The sequence below is a fragment of the Hypanus sabinus genome, chromosome 14, assembly GCF_030144855.1.
Source record: "Hypanus sabinus isolate sHypSab1 chromosome 14, sHypSab1.hap1, whole genome shotgun sequence".
Classification (NCBI taxonomy): domain Eukaryota; kingdom Metazoa; phylum Chordata; class Chondrichthyes; order Myliobatiformes; family Dasyatidae; genus Hypanus; species Hypanus sabinus.
The window spans coordinates 79,999,648-80,020,068 of NC_082719.1; the positions used below are offsets into that span (position 1 = coordinate 79,999,648).

The window sequence follows — 20,421 nt, forward strand, 5'->3', positions numbered from 1 at the left end:
TGGCAAGAGGCTTTGTGAACTAGCTGGGCATAGATGATGATATCACATCCATTATGCAAGCAGTGTACTCAGTACTCTATGGCGGCAAAGAATCTAAGCAGAGCTGATCCACAACCATGGCCTCAAGCTACCAGACCTTGGAGTACATACTGACTTCGCTGGCCCAATCAATGGGTGTACCTACCTTATTCAGGTTGACACCTATTCCAAACGGCCAGAACTATTTACAAAGTCAACAACGACAGAGGCTACCATTTGTTAGCTGCTGCAGATCCTTAGCCACTTGGAGATGTCAAAAGCACTCATTTCTGACAATGGCAATCAATTCAGTTCAGTGCAGTTTGCAGCATTCTGCCAGAAGAGCAGAATTATCCACACTTATTCATCCACGGTCCAATAGCCAAGCAGAGGTTTGTAGATACCTTCAAATGGTCGCTTCTGAAATCAAAAGGGAAAGGAACATCAGCCAAGACTCACAACACGTTTCTGCTGGCATATCGAATTACACCACATCCAGGCCTCGAGGAGAAGTTACCAGCTAAAACTCTTTTGAGAAGAAAACTGTACACAATGCAGAATGCAATGCTGCCAAAGCACACAACATCCAAAATAGCAGATGGTCAGGTGCACAAAGGCAGCCACTCAGACTTTGGTCAACAGGTGAAGTCACTCAAGTCCAGAGCTCCAGTGTGGGCCAGACAGTACCACAACCAGCAAAACCCCTGGGTACCAGGTCAGATTAGTAAACAAAAGGCGAAAGACGAAGTTATTGTAGACCATGTGCTCCAGAAGGCACAAGTTCCTTGGGCAGATCATCAAACACAGAGCTGGATCTTCATCTCCTCCCGGACGGGTTCAATTTACCCCGACTGAAGCAACCACCAGTACATCTGCAAGTAACATCGCAAGTCAAATTTTATAGATAATCACCTTCAAGAGGGAGGTGTTGCAGCAAGTCTGCTGTTATCTTTTATCCTACTTCAACAAAAACCCAACACTACCCTCCTACATAGCCCTACATTTTTCTTCAGTCCATGTGCTTATCAAAGAGTCTCTTAAATGCCCCCAATGTACATTCCACACATCTCTGATTTTGTAAGAAATCCTACTTTAGACTTAGTCTCTGTATACTTTCTTCCAATCATCTTAAAATTATGTCCTGTCGTATTAGCCATTTTTGCTCTGGGGGAAAAAGTCACTGGCTATCTAACATCTATGCCTCTTAACACCTTGTATCTATCAAGTCACCTCTCATGCTCCTTCACTCCAAACGGCTAAGGCCTAGATCGCTCATCTAATCCTCATAAGGCATATTCTCTTATCCAGACAGGATCATGCTAAATCTACTCTGCACCTTCTCTAAAGCTTCCACATCCTTCCTATAATGAGGCTACATTGTAAAGTGTTAACTTCTGTGCTTGTTGAATGCCTCACCACAGTGGCCTTTAGCGTAATAGAACTGGCTGCAGAAAGTTTGATTAAATTGTGAGAGTACAGCGACTGAAGCGCAAGTTAAGTGAACACAGGAACGAGTCTCATGAAGAGTGATGATAAGTGATGGCTGGTTCTGCTTCGATAGTTTGACCTGGTGTTAACTTATTGGTCCTACATTTCATTTCGAGTGGAATGGGTATAAAAGTAGAGTGGTTTCAGGCTTGGGGAGGTCGTTCTTCGAGGCGTCACAGATGGGCTGGTTGTGAAAGGCATCGCAGAACAGAACAGAACAGAACAGGAGGTGTGCTGCAGTAAGACGTGCCCGTGCATATCTAGTTAAGTATTTTAATACTTGCTCTGTTCTGTCCTAATATACAGTTTTGCAGTTCCAAGTAGATAATTGGAGTTTTCTGTCTTTCTGCCTATCCAAGCCTATAAATTTATGTTTTAGATTTACAATTTATCCTACGTTCAATCGTTCTATATAATTAAGCAACAACATACTTACCTCATCATCAGCTTGTTGCAATCTAGCGACTGCATACCGCCTAACAGTTGGATTTGTGAACTGTGAGGAAAGCAACTCAAGACCATCTTCCACATCCATTGGCTTCCACTTTCCTAGCAATTCCAAAGCTTGCTTAGCTTCTTGAGCCAAGTCCCAGTTTACACACTTCAGAAATTTAGTCAGAGCCTGCAGAACAGAAATAATTTTAAAGGTACCTTCTGACAAGTCAGTTTTGATGATCTTTATTAATCACAAGGGCAGTAACTCACATTTGCTTTGGAAACTCCTGCAAGTTGCTCAAATAATGCTAAGTGTGTTCATTACCTCAAGTCTTTGTAATGCATTACAGTATCATATAAATGACCTCAGAAATGCCTGCCTTTTAGTTGGCTATTTAGAACAGTCTATGTTCCAAATCATCCCCAGTGATCCTCCATCTATCTCCATTTCTAAAGACAAACTTCCTCCCCTCTCCTCTCTTCTATTCTCTATTCTTACCTGCCTATCACCTCTCTCTGGGTCCCCTTCTCCTCCCCTTTCTCCTATGGTCCACTCTCCTATCAGATTCTTTCCTCTCCAGACCTTTAGCTTTCCTAGTCACATGGCTTCACCTATCATCTTCTAGCTAGTCCTCTTTCCCTTCCACTTTTTCTAGTGACTTCCCCTTCCTTTACAGTCCTGATGAAGGATCTCAGCCCAAAACTATAGAGGGCTATTGGTAAGCCTAGTAATTTCTAAGGTAGGGATATGTTTGGCACAACTTTGTGGGCCGAAGGGCCTGTATTGTGCTGTAGGCTTTTTATGTTTCTAAAACATCAACTGTTTATTCATTTCATAGATGCTGCCTGACCTGCTGCATTTTGTGTATATTACTAGAATACAGAAATTTTTTCATGTTATTCATTTAAATGGACTGAATACACTTTACCATGAAAATTCATGGGTATACTGTGTGGAAAAAGATTTGAGGTAAGATAATATAATGAGCAAACTTTGTGTGTCCTAGCAGAAAGCCATTAGAGAAACAATTTGCTAAATACTGTATATTTTAAATGTGCTACTTTCAGTTAATTTCTCCAAAGGACAAATTGATCACACTTGAAAACAGGTGAATGAAATATTGAACAGTCAGAGACTTCCTTCTTGGCTAAAAGAACCCAAAACATTCTATTACACTGTGGGGCATTCTGGAGTTCAGAGTTCAATTGCAGCGGCATCTGTAAGTTGTCTCAGTGCATCCACCATGTGGAACGTATAGGTTTTCTCCAGATGATCTGGTTTCCCCCACACACACCAAAGATGAACTGATCATTTATAAATTGTCACGTGCTTAGGTTGGGATTAACTGTGGGGCGGCTTGACTCAAGACACTGGAAGAGACTACTCCATATTGTGCTGATAAATAAGTAGCATCCAAAAAGTCCAAAAACTTGCTTCTTATACACACACAGTTCCACACTCATCTTGAGGACATGCTTTTGATGTCAAGTTGAAACCTTCATCTTGCTGGGGCAATTCAACTTTCTATGTAGCTGGTCGTGGCAACTTCTGTGGTAAGCTATGAGACATCTAAGTGAGAGCCTGAAGTGAAATCTTCCACGTACTTTTAACCTTAAAACTCAAAACTCAACTAAGTAGGCTTGTAAAAATTATACCTAATTTGCAACGCATTTTTAATGCTATGTTTTGCAACCAAAATCAGTTGGCTGTATTCAATTTCAAGTCACAATACTTGGAGCTCAGTTTTCCAATTAGGTTACTTTGAATTAGAGTAAAATTACAAGAGATGAAAAATTCTGAATCTAATTCAACTATGAAAACCAAATTATAAATACTAACCTTCTCTTGATTGGTGAGATAGTACCTAAATTTCCAAACTAGATCTTGTTCTTCAGATGACAACAATTTAGTAGGAGGATAATTTAAAATAATCTGGAAGAAAAAAGTGTCACTTAGATACTATGAAATAAAGGTATTATGATGATCCAGTCAACTTGTTACCCAAATTGTCCTTATAAATCCTAAATGCATGAAGCAAATTTTTGTAATATACCATAACATGGAAAAAAAAGTCATTTTACTATAATGACTATTCATACAAGGGATAGCTGACTCTTCTACTTTATATATTACACTGAAATCACTGTTTTAACATTACCATCTTAATGAATTATCTTTCCTTCTTCCAGATTCCATTTCCCATGTTAACAATATTCCTGTTAAGGCAACCTAACTGATGCCTATCAGTGCAAAAATGAACAGAAGTGCACTATAGTTTCAAAGGTATTCTATCCTACAGTGGGCTAATAAAACTATGAACAATACCTTTATTATCAACAATATTGTGTGTGTATGGGGGGGACAATTCTAAAATTAAGAATTTATTCTGGTAACCCACAAAATAGCATGCAATTTTGAAGGGCCAATTTAAGTAACAGGAACAAGAAAAACTAAAAAAAAAGGCAAAAGAACTATAGAAGATCCATGTGCTCCAAAATAAATACATCACACTACAATATTTCAAAAAACACTGTTACAGTCTGAACTCTAATTCCTGCAATAAGTTAGCAATTTACCACTATCATCTTGATTACTAGAAATTAGTATGAGATTGCTCAAATTTAGCACGTATGTATTAACACTAGCATTTGCATTACAGTTCCTGTTTAAGCCCTTAATTCTGTGAAACTTGTGCTATATCAACATACAAACATTTTTGTCTACCAAAAAGATTGTAACAAAGAGTTAACAATTTCAATTTTAGTATTTGCAAATCAGGGGTATGTGTAAAGAATCTCATTAAATAAAACGTAATTCAATATCAGTTACAGCATTGACCGCACATTGCACACTAATGCTAAGTATTATCATTAACGGCATAACCTTCATTAGCTCTGGCTAATATTTTCATTGAGTTATTTCAAGGATTCACTCTACCCCATTTATAATTTTTATCAACCAAGGATATTTTCATGTTCATTAAACTTCTGCAAATCACAACTACATTTTGAACTAGTGCTACATTCTCATTATCCTTCTTCGACTACTTAAAACTCTAATAATGGATTCCTTTCAGTTCAAGCTACATTTAAAAGCTAATTGTGCAGAGTTTAATGGTGATTTCCCCATTTTCATTCTTTGTTCTCAACCAACTGTTACCACAAGGTGACCCTGCTTCATTTTAATGTCTTAATGTCCGGATTAATCTGACACGAGGACCATGTAACTCGACCCATTGTGGAAAAGTTTGCTGCTGTGACTTTACTTGCTTACTTCAAGTAAACTCCAGATGCTTTTGTTTGTGATACTTGAGTAATGAAAGAGGTGTAGCCAACCAACAAGCAAACTTTTATCTCATGGTAAACTGACATCAATAAAAATTAACCACTATTTCAGAACAGCCAATAAAATAAAAACCCATACACTAGCTTGCAAGAATGCTGAAAGAATTAGAATTATCTCAAAGCCTTGACTATCAAATGATTCTATATTGAAGATTTGTAGCAGGCAAACTGAATGGAGATAATCCAATCAAAGGTATGGTTGTGTCAATTAAATTGTCATGGGAATGATTTTTGTAACACAGAAAGCATGATTCAACTTTGCTGCAGATTGAACTAATCTCTCCATAGTGAATTGTGTTCAAAATCAAATAAAACAAGAAGAATAAATTCTATCAAAAGACAGTTAATAGGAAAGCTGTTGACAGGGAGAAATCATCTGTAGAGAAGGCAACTCTTGAATGATAACTTCCAAAATCAAGAGATGGAATAGGAGATACAGTGAATGGTTATAGTTGTTATGATTGTCATTATTACACTTCATAGTTTTTAAAACATTAATTAGTTTCTTAAAACACTACCCGCAGTGCTTGTATGTATTACTAGTTTCATAACCCTGACCTGCCATTGTCCCACACCCCTCCCTCAGCACTCCACTCGCATCATGCCCAACATCCTTTGCTTCCGCCAGATTTACAAACTCGTTCCCTACTCCACATTGACAAATACAGTACTGTGCAAAAATGTTAGACTCCCTGGTTACATATCTCTATTTGCCTAAGACTTTTGCACAGTACTGTAAATACAAATAATAAACGATTACAAAGAAAGTTCAACATTGTATCTTTTCAGAGAAAGCTTTTAACTTGTACTCACATTAAGTTGATCACGTGTAGCAGCATTTGGCTTTAGATCATGATCAGAGGGTCCACTTCTCAAGCTTCGAGCAAGTTTATGATGCTTACTTTCTACTAAATTCTCCTATTATGTGAACGTACAGCATAGTCACAAATTTTGAAAATCAAGAAGAAACAAACAATACGTTTCTTTTAACTTTGGACTCTTGTGATCAACAATTTGCTGTTTTAATAAAAGGAAATGAACAGCAACTTAAATATTATTAGAATAAAGCAGACCCAAGTCAACAAAAGCAATCACAAGTCAGGGAGGCCACAGGAAATTTAACTCAAAAATCCTTCAAAACATAAAAATCAACAGAAATGAATCCCTCATGGGAAATCTTAACTTCCCAAAGTCAACCCAACAGCTGACTAGATAAGTGCAACATATTTGTTTGGTTTGATTTATTATCACAGCACCAAAATATAATGAACACTGGTTTATGTGCCATCCAGTTAGATCATACCATTGTAAGTATATTGAGGTAGCGAAAAGAAAATAGTGTAGCAACTACAACACTACAGTGCAGGGAAACCAGTGATGAGGCAGATTGGCAGATCAAGAATTCATCACCAGTATATGAAATATCCCTCAAGAGTCTGATAAAAGCAAGAAGCTGTCCTGGAGCCAGGAAATATGTGCTTTCAAACCTTTGTTTATTCTGCCTGACAAGAGAAAGGTAAAAGGAGAATAACCAGAAGGGGTGAGGGGTGGTTAAGCAAGCAGAAAGTGAAGACAGAATTAATGGGTGGTTGCTTTTCATGGTGTACAAACTTAACTGCATTCAGTTTTTTCCAATGATAATCTGTCATCTAGCAAATTACTGTTTTATCACTGGGCATGGTCAACAGCAATATGAATTTAAATGTTGTAATAATAATACTAAAGCATTTCATGGATCACAATAATAAAATTTGACTGAGCCACAAGGTATTAGAATGGCGACAAAATACAAAATCAAACAGATAAGCTTTAATGTGCATTACAGATTTTCAGGAGGACTTACAGAACTTTGAATTAAGATAGCTAAAGAAGTTAAAGGTACAGTCAATGTTGGAACAAAAAACGCTGGAAGGACTTGATGGGGATCTTAACCCAGAATTCAACATCTGTCTCTGAAGTTGGAACAATCAGAGATGTTCATGATGCTAGTGAAGCTCAGCCCAAGATATGCCATAGGATTGGATGCGAGGGGGAGAGTAAGTAGTAGTGGGGGTGTGGGGAGTAATGCAATGCAGAGATTAGAAGCAGAAAAGTAGCTAGATGCTACCAAATGGAAGAAAGCATTAAGTCTTAAGTGAAGGACATTGAATTTTGAGCTCATGAATCAGCTCAAGAATTTTGAGGGAAAAACAGTAATATAAAATTATACATACCATTGACATCTGAGGATCTGGCACTTTGACAATCTCAGAGCTTGTTAAATTTGTAGATGATTCATCACCATCCTGGTTAAAATTGCAAGAAAGAAAACATATGAAGCGGTCTAATTACTATATCCATAGATTACAATCTAAATTTAAATACTACTTGAGATTATCAATGGAATATATATGAAACACCATATTTCAAACAGAAAAACCCAGTATACATGTTTCTCCAGGGAAGAAAAGACCTTAAACATGACAAGATACAAGAGTACTTACCTACAACTTACCTTGAAATGGTACTTAACAATATTTGAAAAAGTGGTGCATTCTATTTGCAATGCAAATATTAGCTAGATCCAGAGGGCTCATGTTACGTTTGTATGGGTAATGGAAATTGGTCATTACAGAATTCATGAATTGCTACCTAAATATTTGAGATGCCAATCTAAATTAACTCTTAAGGAATTTACGAAAAATGTTAAATAAATGTTACTTTGTTTTCAACTCACATTCTTTGACATGATAAGGTTAGTGAACATCACCATATGGACCATTTCCTAAGATTGCAACATCACCCCCCGCCATACAGATTGCTCTTGAACCATTTCTGACTGTACAATTAGCAAGTCAAAAATGCCACAAAGTTCCCGGGCAGCAAAAGATGCTTACAGAGCCAGCAAATGCGTTCCACCATTTTCCCAAATGTTTTTTTGTATGTATGGGTTGTATGTATCAGGCATTTGTAAGCGGAAAGAACATTATTAAGAAAGAATTTCACATGTAGAATCCATGCAAGGCATTAATTGTTACATATCTAAAGAAAACCAAGAATATAATGAATAAAATAAGAAAATACCTAAATATCTTTTTGAGTTAAACTTGGGTAAAATCAGTATCACATCACAACTATCACATACAAGTTTACTAAAAATGAAATCTAATCAAGAAGAAACAATTACATTCTAGTCTTAATTGAAATTTAAATTGCTTAGCCAATTTTAGTCAATTTTATTTCTGCTTAGTACAAGATAACCTGTAGTAAAAGTGTATTGGAATGTGATGACAAACCTTTTCATAATAAATAATACCGTATTCTTTATCTTCAGATTTTACACGAGGAAACTCAACCATTAGGTACATAAAATTGGAGCTTCTCTTTTCACTCTGCAACAAAATGGGATATGATGTAGCTCAGATTACTTACTTATTAAAACAAAAATACTCCGAGAAGTCACGCCTCTATTAAGATTCAATTTAAATTTGACATAAAATAACAAACAGCTTTGGGGGAAAAAAACATATGCTAACTACTGGAAAAAGAAAGCCAGAAATTAAATCAATAGTGGGACTTCAGATCCAGCTTACCTCATTGATCATCTCTATCTCTCTAAAAGTAAGTCGGTCCAACCAATCAACCTTCACCATGTGACCTTGACGATGTGCTTTTGTAAGCTTTAAGATAAGCAAACAAATAATCAGCCAGCCTACAAACGAAATATTCTACTACATTGAAGTGAAACTTGAACTATGCAAATTGAGGAGTTTATTTCCACTAATGATTTTAAACAACTTTATATAACTTAATCTAAAAAAGAGTAAAGTGTCTAAAAATGTTTGCTCATTTATAGGCAGCAGTTAATAACTGCTCCCCAGAATCTTTGTTGGATAGAGATTATCATTTAATTGACCCCTACTGGAGGTGCCACATTTATAATTAACTGCCTCACCAATTTATGTACTCCTGTCAACTGGGAGTCACAATACCATTGTACCACTGATCTTGCTTTGAGATTTAAATACTACATTGCACAGCTTCTTGTGATTATTGTGCTATGTCATTACCTGTATCTTTGCATGAGCAATTAATGACCACATGCTTATATTGTACATAATCTCCCTTGTTAACTACATCACATGCTGTACTTTCTTAATATTAATACCATCCTTACTTAGTTTTGTCAAAAAATCTTGTTTCGCTTACAACTTTCGACCCTCACTTGTGAGAGCATGTAGTTTCCATTGGAGTTTCCTTTATAAACACTAACACAAGTTGGATGGGAATCTCAACATAGTCTTTCTTAGTTTAGACTTTAGAATGATAGCTACAATTCATACAAGCAATGAAGGGGGCTTCTGAACTTAAAATAAAAGCAGCAATATTATACTTTGGCATTTTTATAAATGTTTCAGATCTTGAACGAGAGGCACTCCTGAAGATGAAATGAGAGCCAGCCAGTAAATTGTCAGCATCTTGATATTCCTGATAAACAAGTCCATCAATGAGTTAAATACTGCATTTAGTTACCAGGTGGCAATGTGGCAATCTTCAAGGCATGAATCAAGATTACTTTACTTCTTAAAAACAAAAATATCAAAATATAAGTAAATTCACATAAAATAAGCAAAATGTCTAAAAATTCCATTTTTTTTGGATAATTAAAATGAATGGAATTTCATTACAAGTTAGTATGGGTGCAATTCAAGTTGAATTACTATGACTCACATGTTTCAAGATATTTTGTCACATTAAAGGCAAGATAGTAATAAGTATTCTATGAAAAGATACACCAAAATCAATGTAATAGGTTCCTCTAGTTCACTCAACTCAGTAGTGTATACATAACACTACAGCATAGTACAGCCTTTAGGCCCATGATGTTGTGTTGACCTTTAATCTACTCTAAAATCAATCTAACCCTTCCCACAACATAGTCCTCCATTCTCCTAACATCCATGTGCCTGTCTAAGTCTCTTAAATGTCCATAATGTATCTGCCTCTAGAAAAGGAAAACTGATCTCAGTTATCTGCTACCTAGCAGCCACACCCACTCATGGGAAAAGCTTTGGGTATGAACTCAGGAAAAATCTAGATATGATGTCCCTAGTTGAGTTCAACTCTGACTGGCAACTCCTGTGATGCCGGCTGCCAAACTGGATCAGTCTCTGCCATTCTAGATGCAGGGGGAGCCTGCTACATTGGAAACAGCCTGTTCTTCAGCTTGTACAGCCCTGGCTTGCATATCAGGTAGTTAGCCAGGACACAACATCCACGGTCAACTCTGACCAATGGAAGGATTCATCTTCCTCTACTACCACCCCTGGCAGTGCCTTCCATGCACCTACCATTCTGTGTAATAACAATATCTCTGATATGTGATTCCTGCAATTACCTTAAAATTATGGAACTTTATATTAGCCATTTCCTCCCTGGGAAAAGGTCTCTAGCCATCCACTCGATCTACGCCGCTTTATCACATTGTGCTCCTCTATCAAATCATCTCTCATCCTTCTTCAATCAAAGGGAAAGGCCCTGGCTCACTCAGTCTATCCTCATAAGAAATGCTCTCTAATCTAGGAAACATCGTGGTAAATCTCCTCTGCACCTTCTCTAAAGCTTCCACAACCTTTCTATGATGCAACAAAAACTGAACATAATATTCCAAGTGAGGTCTAACCTGGCTTTTATTGACCTGCAACATTACCCCTAAGCCTCTTGTAAACAGCCCATCCATTCCAGACAACATGATAATACAAGAGGAAGCAGATACTGGAATTTGGATCAACACACAAAACTCTGGGAGGAAAAGCAGCAGTTATGGAGGGAAATGGGCAGATGATGTTTCAGGTTGAGATAATTTAACCTGGACTATGTTTAGAACACTCAGTCCACATGAGTCATATGGAGAAGCAAGAGACTGTAGATGCTGGAATTTGGAGCAATTTTGCTTGACACGTTGAGTTTCACTACAGATCGTTTGTTTTCCCAATGTTTATATTGTATGGCATTGACTATGAAGGCAATCATGCCGTACTTCTGCTTATACCAGCAAATTCAGCACATATCATGAATATTTGTTTGCACCCTACCATCAACTGCATACGTCCTACCCCAATTAGACTTATTGCTCGTAGGAATTAAATTCTATCTGCCAACTGTCTCCCCAACTTCTGACCTGATCTATATCCTGCTGTAGCATTAGACCATTTTCCTTGTTATCCACACACCAATTTTGATGTCACTTACAAACTTACTAATCAAAGTTAATAAAGCTAAGATTGTGAAGCAGCACTTGTGCAGGTGAATGGTTCAGGTTGATTATCCATCAGGTAAATTTGAGATTTATACTTAGCCCTGTGGGGAATAGGGATATAAAGGGATACAAGTACAATAATCTGAATGGACTTACTTCCCCCTTCTGTCCCATTAATTTGAAATAATAGCTCCCCTTTGAACTTTCAAGAATCTTGACTGTACCATCTACAATCTTTGCTTTTACAAGGTCAAACTTCAATAAGAAAAACTTTCAGAAGTATCCAAGCATTTGCCTTTGGAGATTAATTAGGTGTATGCTGAAGCATAAGGGACTTCAAGTATAAAAATATATTATCATTAACTTTTATTAAACTGCCATTACCATTGAACTAGAGTGATTCGGTTTTGAATTTATTCACCCATGAGGACACCACTTTCCAAACTTTCAACTCAAAAGTTAAATTGATTGTACTAGCAAATAGCACCCACATACAAGTATAACTAACTTTTCTACCCCTTTTAAAGGCACATATTTGCATTTAATTATTTTGATGTCAATTTTAAATAAATTTTCAAGATTAGAGTGCTGCTATTATTGCACAATTTTCTGGTCAAATTACAGGGAAAAAGCAACTGTACCTCAAAATGTTCCTCAGAATGGTGCTTGAAAAGATTTGTTATGTCACCAAGACTCATACAAATGCATGGTTTAGAGCATTCTGCTTGGTTACATCATAGCCTAGTATGGAGCCTCCTTTTGTATTGCAAAAGGTTGTGGCAGATTGTAAACTCAACCAGTGCCATTTTGGGCATAAAGTATATCTTTAACAGACAACCTCAAGAAGGCAACGTTCATTATTTAAGACCCTCACCATCAAGTACAGGTCCTTTTTATGTTACTATCATTGGAAAGGTGGTAGAGAAGCATGAAGGCTCACAATCAACATTTTAAGAACAACTTCTTCCCCTCCACTATCAGATTTCTGAACTGTCCATGAACTCATGAAAATTACTTCGTTATTTGGCCATTGAGTATTTGTGTAACATATTATTTTTTTATATCTGGCATTATACTGCTGTCATAAAGCAACAAATTTCATGGCACAAGTCCCTGATAATTAAACTAATTCTGAAAACTTAGATAGAAGCAAATGGATCAACGACTTACTTTCTTTGAAGAACTAGCAGCAGAGAAAGAATTAACTGAGGTGTATATGATTCCAAGAAGTTAAGCTAAAGTGAACAGGATGGGGTCATTTTCCTTAGCAAAATATTCAAAAATCAGGGATATAACCAAAAGAACTGCTAAAACGATGAGAGGAAAAGTGATTAAATGTTTCATCCAAAGAGTAATATGGACCCTAGAAATCAATACTCAATAAAGTGATAGATGCAGAATTCTTCATCATATCTTTTATGCTTCAAACAAAATGACAGTAGGGCTATGAGCCTAGTGTTGGAAGATGCAAATTAGGATAGGCTTGAAAAGAATGGGCAGAACTGTTCCTTAAATCTTTTATGATTTTGTATTACTAATGCTGGAAGTTAGTATTCATTATTAAAATATTCCATGTTGCTCTAGAATCTTTAAGCTGAAGAAGGTGGTAAAGAATCAACCATGTTGTTGTAGTGTTAGGATTACTCACACTTGCTCAGCCAAGGAATAGCATTGTTTTTCTTCACTAATTTTCCTTCCACATTTCTTTCTTTCTTCCATAATAAATTCTTGATTGATATACTTATTACTTGTTTAATATGAACTACTGATCAAGTAATATTAAGAGACAGGTGAATTAGTTGATGCAAACATATAAAGCAATAAAGTAAGAAAAAAAAACACAAAAACATTTTGTGGAGCAACTAACTGTGTTCAACCTGTAGGGGTGACTCAGAAATCTGCAAATGACCAATGTTTCCGATGTAATCAAGAAATCAGTACTTTTTTTACACTCTACTTGGTCTTGTTTTAAAATTCAAACTTTTTGGATAAACCTAAGACTTTTACTGGAACAAATTATTGGAATACAACTTCCACATAGCCCAATACTATTTTTATTAGGCGATATTGAAGGGATAATACTGAAACCTAAATTCAATAAATATCAGAACAAATTTATAAAAATTGATTTGGCAGTAGTAATTTATTGCAGTTACTTGGAAATCAGATTCATACTTAACTATGGACCATTGGAATAATGAAATATATAGCTGCATTCCACTTGAAAAAATTACTTATAATTTAAGAAATGGATAGGATATATTTTTGAAAATTTGGCACCCTTATCTACAAAAGATAGGATTAAATATATAGGTCCTTTGAAGATAAAATTATTAGTTATTTGGGGGGGGGGGGAAAGATATATACTAAAGTTATTTTCAACTCCATGGAGCATGAACCTCTGATATCCAGGCAATCTTTCTTTCTTTCTTGCTTTTTTCTTTTTCTTTAGACAGGGTTGTTAAGGGGGGAAGGGTTAAGGGGAGGGGGAAGGCTAATATTAATTTTCATTACTCTATTATTCTATCCATTTAATGTAATTCTCTTAAAATTTTAATTTAAAAAATATATAAAAAAATGAAATCTGCAAATGGTAGCGGATTAATTTGAGACCCTACCACTACTTAAAAGAAAAACTTATCTATCCCACTAAATATATTCAAATTATTCTAAATTTATTGCTTTCAACCATGTAGAGATTCTCTGGAATTCCTCTGAACACCAGAGTTGCTTGAATAGAAGTGCTGAATTTAAGACAATGCAGGAAGTTCAGAAATTCTCTACTTTTGTGAAAATGTAAGAAGTTCATTAGATTAGATTAGCTTTATTTGTCACATGAAATATACAGTGAAATGCATTGTTTCCTTAACGACCAACACAGATTGAATATGTGCTTGGGGCAACTTCTGACGCCAACAGAACTTACTAACCCCTACCATCAGCACAGGTCAGCAGCTAGAAGTCCACTAAGAATTCATACTTATATAGAATTCAATAGGAGAAACAAAAAAGGGAGGCATTATTTAACCATTAACTTAAGCTCAGTTGCCAGTAAAATCTGAAATGATTGACTATTTCTCCCAATGGTCATCTTTGTTTACAAAAAAAATGCAGCTGTAGTATCACACAAATGATCAGTTCAATCTTCATAACTGAGTTTGTAATACTATATTGCATAATCAATCAATTTTCAACTATTGTCCAAAGTACTTTTACAGGACAGAGGAAAGCAAAATGAAGACGTGAACAATGCCTTTCTGTTAAAGGGCAGCTCTGCTGTAATTAAAGTTAACTCAAACTTATTTTTATTGCCAAGAAATTGAATCCATAAAAATCCCAAGTCAATAATGAGGTGAATACATAGTTGAAAGTAGATTCAAATATAATGTAATCCCTAGGATGTCAAATATCAAAGGATGCACAGAAAATCTCCCCATTCCATGAGCTATCACCATCCCATGTTCATCAAATTAACCAATTTATTCAAAGTTGCATGTATTTAAATTACATGTTAGATAGAGATCTCTTTTTTTTTAAACAGTTAACTACATATAGAACAAACTGGATTTACATCCTATTGGGAGACAGCTTGCCTCCAAGGAGAGCAATAAAAGAGAGATTCAATTTAATAATGTCAAGGATTACTTTGATTAAAAATCTCACTGTGTAACCCTTAACCACCAGCAGGGTTCCTAGCTCCCACCAATGTAGCAGCAAACAGAATTCCAGGCTGATGCATAAGTTATATGCATATTAAGATATTGTAGCTCTATCAATTCATACAGGTATTTCTCTGGATAATGCCTGAACACCTTTTACTTCTAAACGTAACGTGGCATGTACAAAATGCTTCCACGTGCATATTGATTTTTGACTAAAGGTCCAAGCAATGAATTAAAAATCAGCAAGAATGTGCAATCACCATTGTTAACTTGTTTAACAGGACTGGGTGAAGGGTCTCGGCCCAAAAAGTCGACTATTTACTCTTTTCCAATAGACGCTGCCTAACCTGCTGAGTTCCTCCACATTTTGTGTGTGTTGCTTTCGATTTCCATATCTGCAGATTTTCTCATGTTTGCAAAAAATTAGGTAATTTAAAGTAGTATGGACTATTCTCTCAGGTCTTTGTTGCATTACTTTATGTTCCAAATACTTCTAACTCCCAAGAAACTTAATGCTAATTAATTTCTTTATACTAATTTCCATTCATTTTCCAGGTACCATTCTTGCATCTCAACTAATTCCACTTCTGAAAATGAACAAATTTCATTCATACTATTATTCTCCTGGAGCATCTCAATCTTATCTTTTTTTTCTGATATTTACTAAAGAAAATAAAATCATTAATATCAGATGCTACCTCATCAGACTGCTATAAAAAATAATGCACATCTTAGGTGAAGCTTTTACTTTAAATATTCCAGAAAAAAAGTATTCTCAAATAATCAATGTAATGGGATTGCATTATTCTATAACATTGCTTTCATCCTTAGAATGATTTACCAATAAGTTCTCAACTGTACATAAATAAAAACACTTAAATATATATATATATATATCAAGTTAGAATTGATTTACTACTTATCAATGTTTAATGATATAACATTAATGCAAATCCTACCTTTGCTAAACGACTCATTTGATCTTCAGATGCATTGCTTGTTGTTCTGCCTGCTGTCTTAGTAGGCTCCAACCCATCTGCTTCTACATTTGGCCAAACTTTCAAGTCATGCATACCCTGTCGAAACATACTGCAAATTGAAAGCATAAGAAGAAACATGTCATTCACAAATTTATTTATACCACCTAAATTAATTACGTAAAGGAACAGAAATGTTGCTCATCAATATCTCTCTTTGTGCTGCACAAGTCACGAGAAAAAACCAAAGTTCAGAACGCTCCAATAGGACAGTCAGTATTTAACTACAAATAAACAGAACAACCAGTCAACATAGCTAACTCATAAAAGCCTAGATTTGCTCAGGATATGTGATGAATTCTTTATTAAAATTTATTCAAAATGCTAAGAAAATGAATGCTTGAGAAGCACAATCTCCCATCCTGCAAATATCTTTGGATTGTATTCTACATGGAATCAATCAAAAGCCTCAATTTATTTTCTACAACAGAATGAGCACAGGAAACACCATAATAATGGTTATGAATTTATTATGGGATGGTGTGGCATATGGAAGTTAGTGGACTAGCAATTGAGAGAACTTTACTAAATACCCAGAGCCTACAGTTCAAACCCCAACATGGCAGCTGAAGAATTTAATTAGTTAATAGTCTGGAATTTAGACACCATAACAACAAGTCTAAGTACTGATGAGGCAAAATCCACTAAAGTGTCAAAACCCTTTCATAGAAACATAGAAGCATAGAAAACCTACAGCACAATACAGGCATTTCTGCCCACAAAGTTGTGCCGAACATGTCCCAACCTTAGAAATTATTAGGCTTACCTATAGCCCTCTACTTTTCTAAGCTCCATGTACATATCCAACAGTCTCTTAAAAGACCCTATCGTATCCGCCTCCACCACCGTTGCCGGCAGCCCATTCCACGCACTCGCCACTCTCTGAGAAAAAAACTTGCCCCTGACATCTATCTCCTCTGTACCTAAACCCCAGCACCTTAAACCTGTGTCCTCTTGTGGAAACTATTTCAGCCCTGGGAAAAAGTCTGTATGACTATCCGCATGATCAATGCCTCTCAACATCTTTTACACCTCTAGCAGGTCACCCCTTATCCTTCTTCGCTCCAAGGAGAAAAGGCTGAGTTCACTCAACCTATTCTGATAAGGCATGCTCCCCAATCCAGGCAAAATCCTTGTAAATCTCCTCTGCACCCTTTCTATGGCTTCCACATCCTTCCTGTAGTGAAGTGACCAGAACTGAGCACAGTAATCCAAGTGGGGTCTGACCAGGGTCCTATATAGCTGCAACATTACCTCTCGGCTCCTAAATTCAATTCAACCATTGATAAAGGCCAATACACCGTACGCCTTCTTAACCACAGAGACAACCTGCACAGCTGCTTTGAGCGTCCTATGGACTTGGACCCCTAGATCCCTCTAATCCTCCATACTGCCAGGATTCTTACCATTAATACTGTATTCTGCCATCATATTTGACCTACCAAAATGAACCACTTCACACTTATTTGGGCTGAACTCCATCTGCCACTTCTCAATCCAGTTTTGTATCTTATCAATGTCCCAATATAACCTCTGACAGCCCTTCATACTATCCACAACACCCTCAACCTTAGTGTCATCAGCAAATTTACTAACTCATCCCTCCACTTCCTCGAACAGGTCATTTATAAAAATCACAAAGAGTAAGGGTCCCAGAACAGATCATTAAGGCATGCCACTGGTGACCGACTTTCATGCAGAATATGACCTGTCTACAACCACACTTCGCCTTCTGTGGGCAAGCCAGTTCTGAATCCACAAAGCAATGTTCCCTTGGATCCCATGCCTCCTTACTTTCTCATTAAGCCTTGCATGGGGTACCTTATCAAATGCCTTGCTGAAATCCATATACACTACATCTACAGTTCTTCCTTCAATGTGTTTAGTCACATCCTCAAAAAATTCAATCAGGCGCATAAGGCATGACCTGCCCTCGACAAAGCCATGCTGACTATTCCTAATCATATTATACCTCTCCAAATATTCATAAATCCTGCCTCAGGATCTTCTCCATCAACTTACCAACCACTGAGGTAAGACTCACTGGTTTATAATTTTCTGGGCTATCTCTACTCTCCTTCTTGAATATAGGAACAACATCCGCAACCCTCCAATCCTCCGGAACCTCTCCTCTCCCCATTGATGATGCAAAGATCATTGCCAGAGGCTCAGCAATCTCCTCCCTCTCCTCCCAAAGTAACCTGGGGTGCATCTCGTCCGGACCCAGCAACTTATCCAACTTGATGCTTTCCAAAAGCTCCAGCACATCCTCTTTCTTCATATCTACATGCTCAAACTTTTCAGACTGCTGCAAGCCATCACTACAATCACCAAGATCCTTTTCCTTAGTGAATACTGAAGTAAAGTATTCATTAAGTACCTCTGCCATTTCCTCCGGTTCCATACACACTTTCCCACTGTCACACTTGATAGATCCTATACTTTCATGTCTTATGGTCTTGCTCTTCACGTGCTTGTAGAATGCCTTGGGGGTTTTCCTTAATCCTGCCCGTCAGGGCCTTCTCATGGCCCCTTCTGGCTCTCCTAATTTCCTTCTTAAGCTTCTTCCTATTAGCCTTATTATCTTCTTGATCTCTAACATTACCTAGCCCTCTGAACTTACTGCAAGCTTTTCTTTACTTCTTTGCTAGATTTATTACAGCCTTTGTATACCACAGTTCCTGTACCCTCCCATACCTTCCCTCTCTCATTGGAACATACCTATGCAGAACTCCACACAAATATTCCCTGAACATTTGCCACATTTCTTCCATATTTTTCCCTGAAAACATCAGTTTCCAATTTAAGCTTCCAATTTCCCGCATGATATAATTCCCCTTACTCCAATTAAACGCTTTTCTAACTTGTCTGTTCCTATCTCTTTCCAATGCTATTGTAAAGGAGATAGCATTAATAACTACTCCAAAATGCTCTCCCACTGAGAGATCTGACAGCTGACCAGGTTCATTTCCCCATACCAAATCAAGTGCAGTCTCTCCTCTTGTAGGCTTATCTACATACGTGTCAAGAAACCTTCCTGCACATACCTAACAAACTCCAGCCTATCTAAACCCTTTGCTCTAGGGAGATGCCAATCAATATTTGGGAAATTAAAATTTCCCATCACGACAACTGTTATTATTACAGAATCTGTTTCCCTATCTGCTCCTCAATATACCTGTTACTATTGGACGGCCTATAAAAAAACATCCAGTAAAGTTATTGACCCCTTCCTGTTCCTAAACTCCACCCACAGAGACTCCGTAGGCAATCCCTTCATGGCATTCACCTTTTCTGCAGCCGTGACACTGTCTCTGATCAACAGTGCCACACCCCCACCTCTTTTGCCTCCCTCCCTGTCCTTTCTGAAACATCTAAAAGCCAGCATTTGAAGTAACCATACTTGAAGTAACTGATATTGTTCAAGGGAACAAAATCTGTTATCCTCATACATTTTGCCTAATATCTATCTGTCGCCTTCCTACAGTCTGAACACCTTACAGTATTGACAAATGAGCTACCTTCTTGAGTACCTAACAATCAACTCTGGAAGGTATCTCATCACTAATTTCACAAAGGCAATTAGGAGTTGGCAATTAATAGAAACCTGAGATGGCATCAAGATCCTGAAAAGTGAATTAAAAGAAACTGTTAACACTTACATGTTGTATAAAACTCATAACTTGAGCCAAGTGCTTTCCAAAATACCCTCTAAAAATATCTTTATAAATTGCAATTATTATTAAACTCACATTATTCCAGGCGTTCATTAATTTCATCCCATATTATTTTACAGAATTTTACCAGCAACCCAGAAAAGATTTTAATACTTGTTCAGTCCTTCAAATATACCATTCCAGGAAGGATGAAGATTTGTAGAGGTTTGACAGAATGTTGCCTGAATTGGACTGTAGTAGCTAAAAGGAAAGGTTGGACAAATGACAATTACTTCCTGTGGAACCCAAGAGACTAAGAGATGACAAGAAAGTAGTATTTAAGATTTTATAAAAGGCATCAATAGGGCTATATAGGGTATGGGTTTAAAGTAGAGAGGGGGAGTTTAAAGATGTGTGAGGCAAGTTTTGTTTGTTCAGCGTAATAACAAGATAGATGGTAGAAGCACATACTATGATGGCATGAAAAGGCAGGGAATAGAAGGATATGGACAACATGCAGCCAAATGGGATTAGTTTAGATT

General features: G+C 36.8%; 1 protein-coding gene across 1 annotated transcript in view; it reads right to left on the reverse strand.

The window, feature by feature from the left end:
• pik3c3 (phosphatidylinositol 3-kinase, catalytic subunit type 3) overlaps positions 1 to 20,421 on the reverse strand; it is a 111,003-nt gene that overhangs the window by 72,222 nt on the left and 18,360 nt on the right. Inside the window, exons 4-10 of the mRNA XM_059989514.1 lie at positions 16,146 to 16,275; positions 8,859 to 8,945; positions 8,562 to 8,657; positions 7,500 to 7,571; positions 6,100 to 6,204; positions 3,782 to 3,874; positions 1,943 to 2,128 (exon numbers count right to left, since the gene is read on the reverse strand). Of these exons, the coding sequence (XP_059845497.1) occupies positions 1,943 to 2,128; positions 3,782 to 3,874; positions 6,100 to 6,204; positions 7,500 to 7,571; positions 8,562 to 8,657; positions 8,859 to 8,945; positions 16,146 to 16,275 (769 nt within the window). The remainder of the gene's footprint in view (positions 1 to 1,942; positions 2,129 to 3,781; positions 3,875 to 6,099; positions 6,205 to 7,499; positions 7,572 to 8,561; positions 8,658 to 8,858; positions 8,946 to 16,145; positions 16,276 to 20,421) is intronic.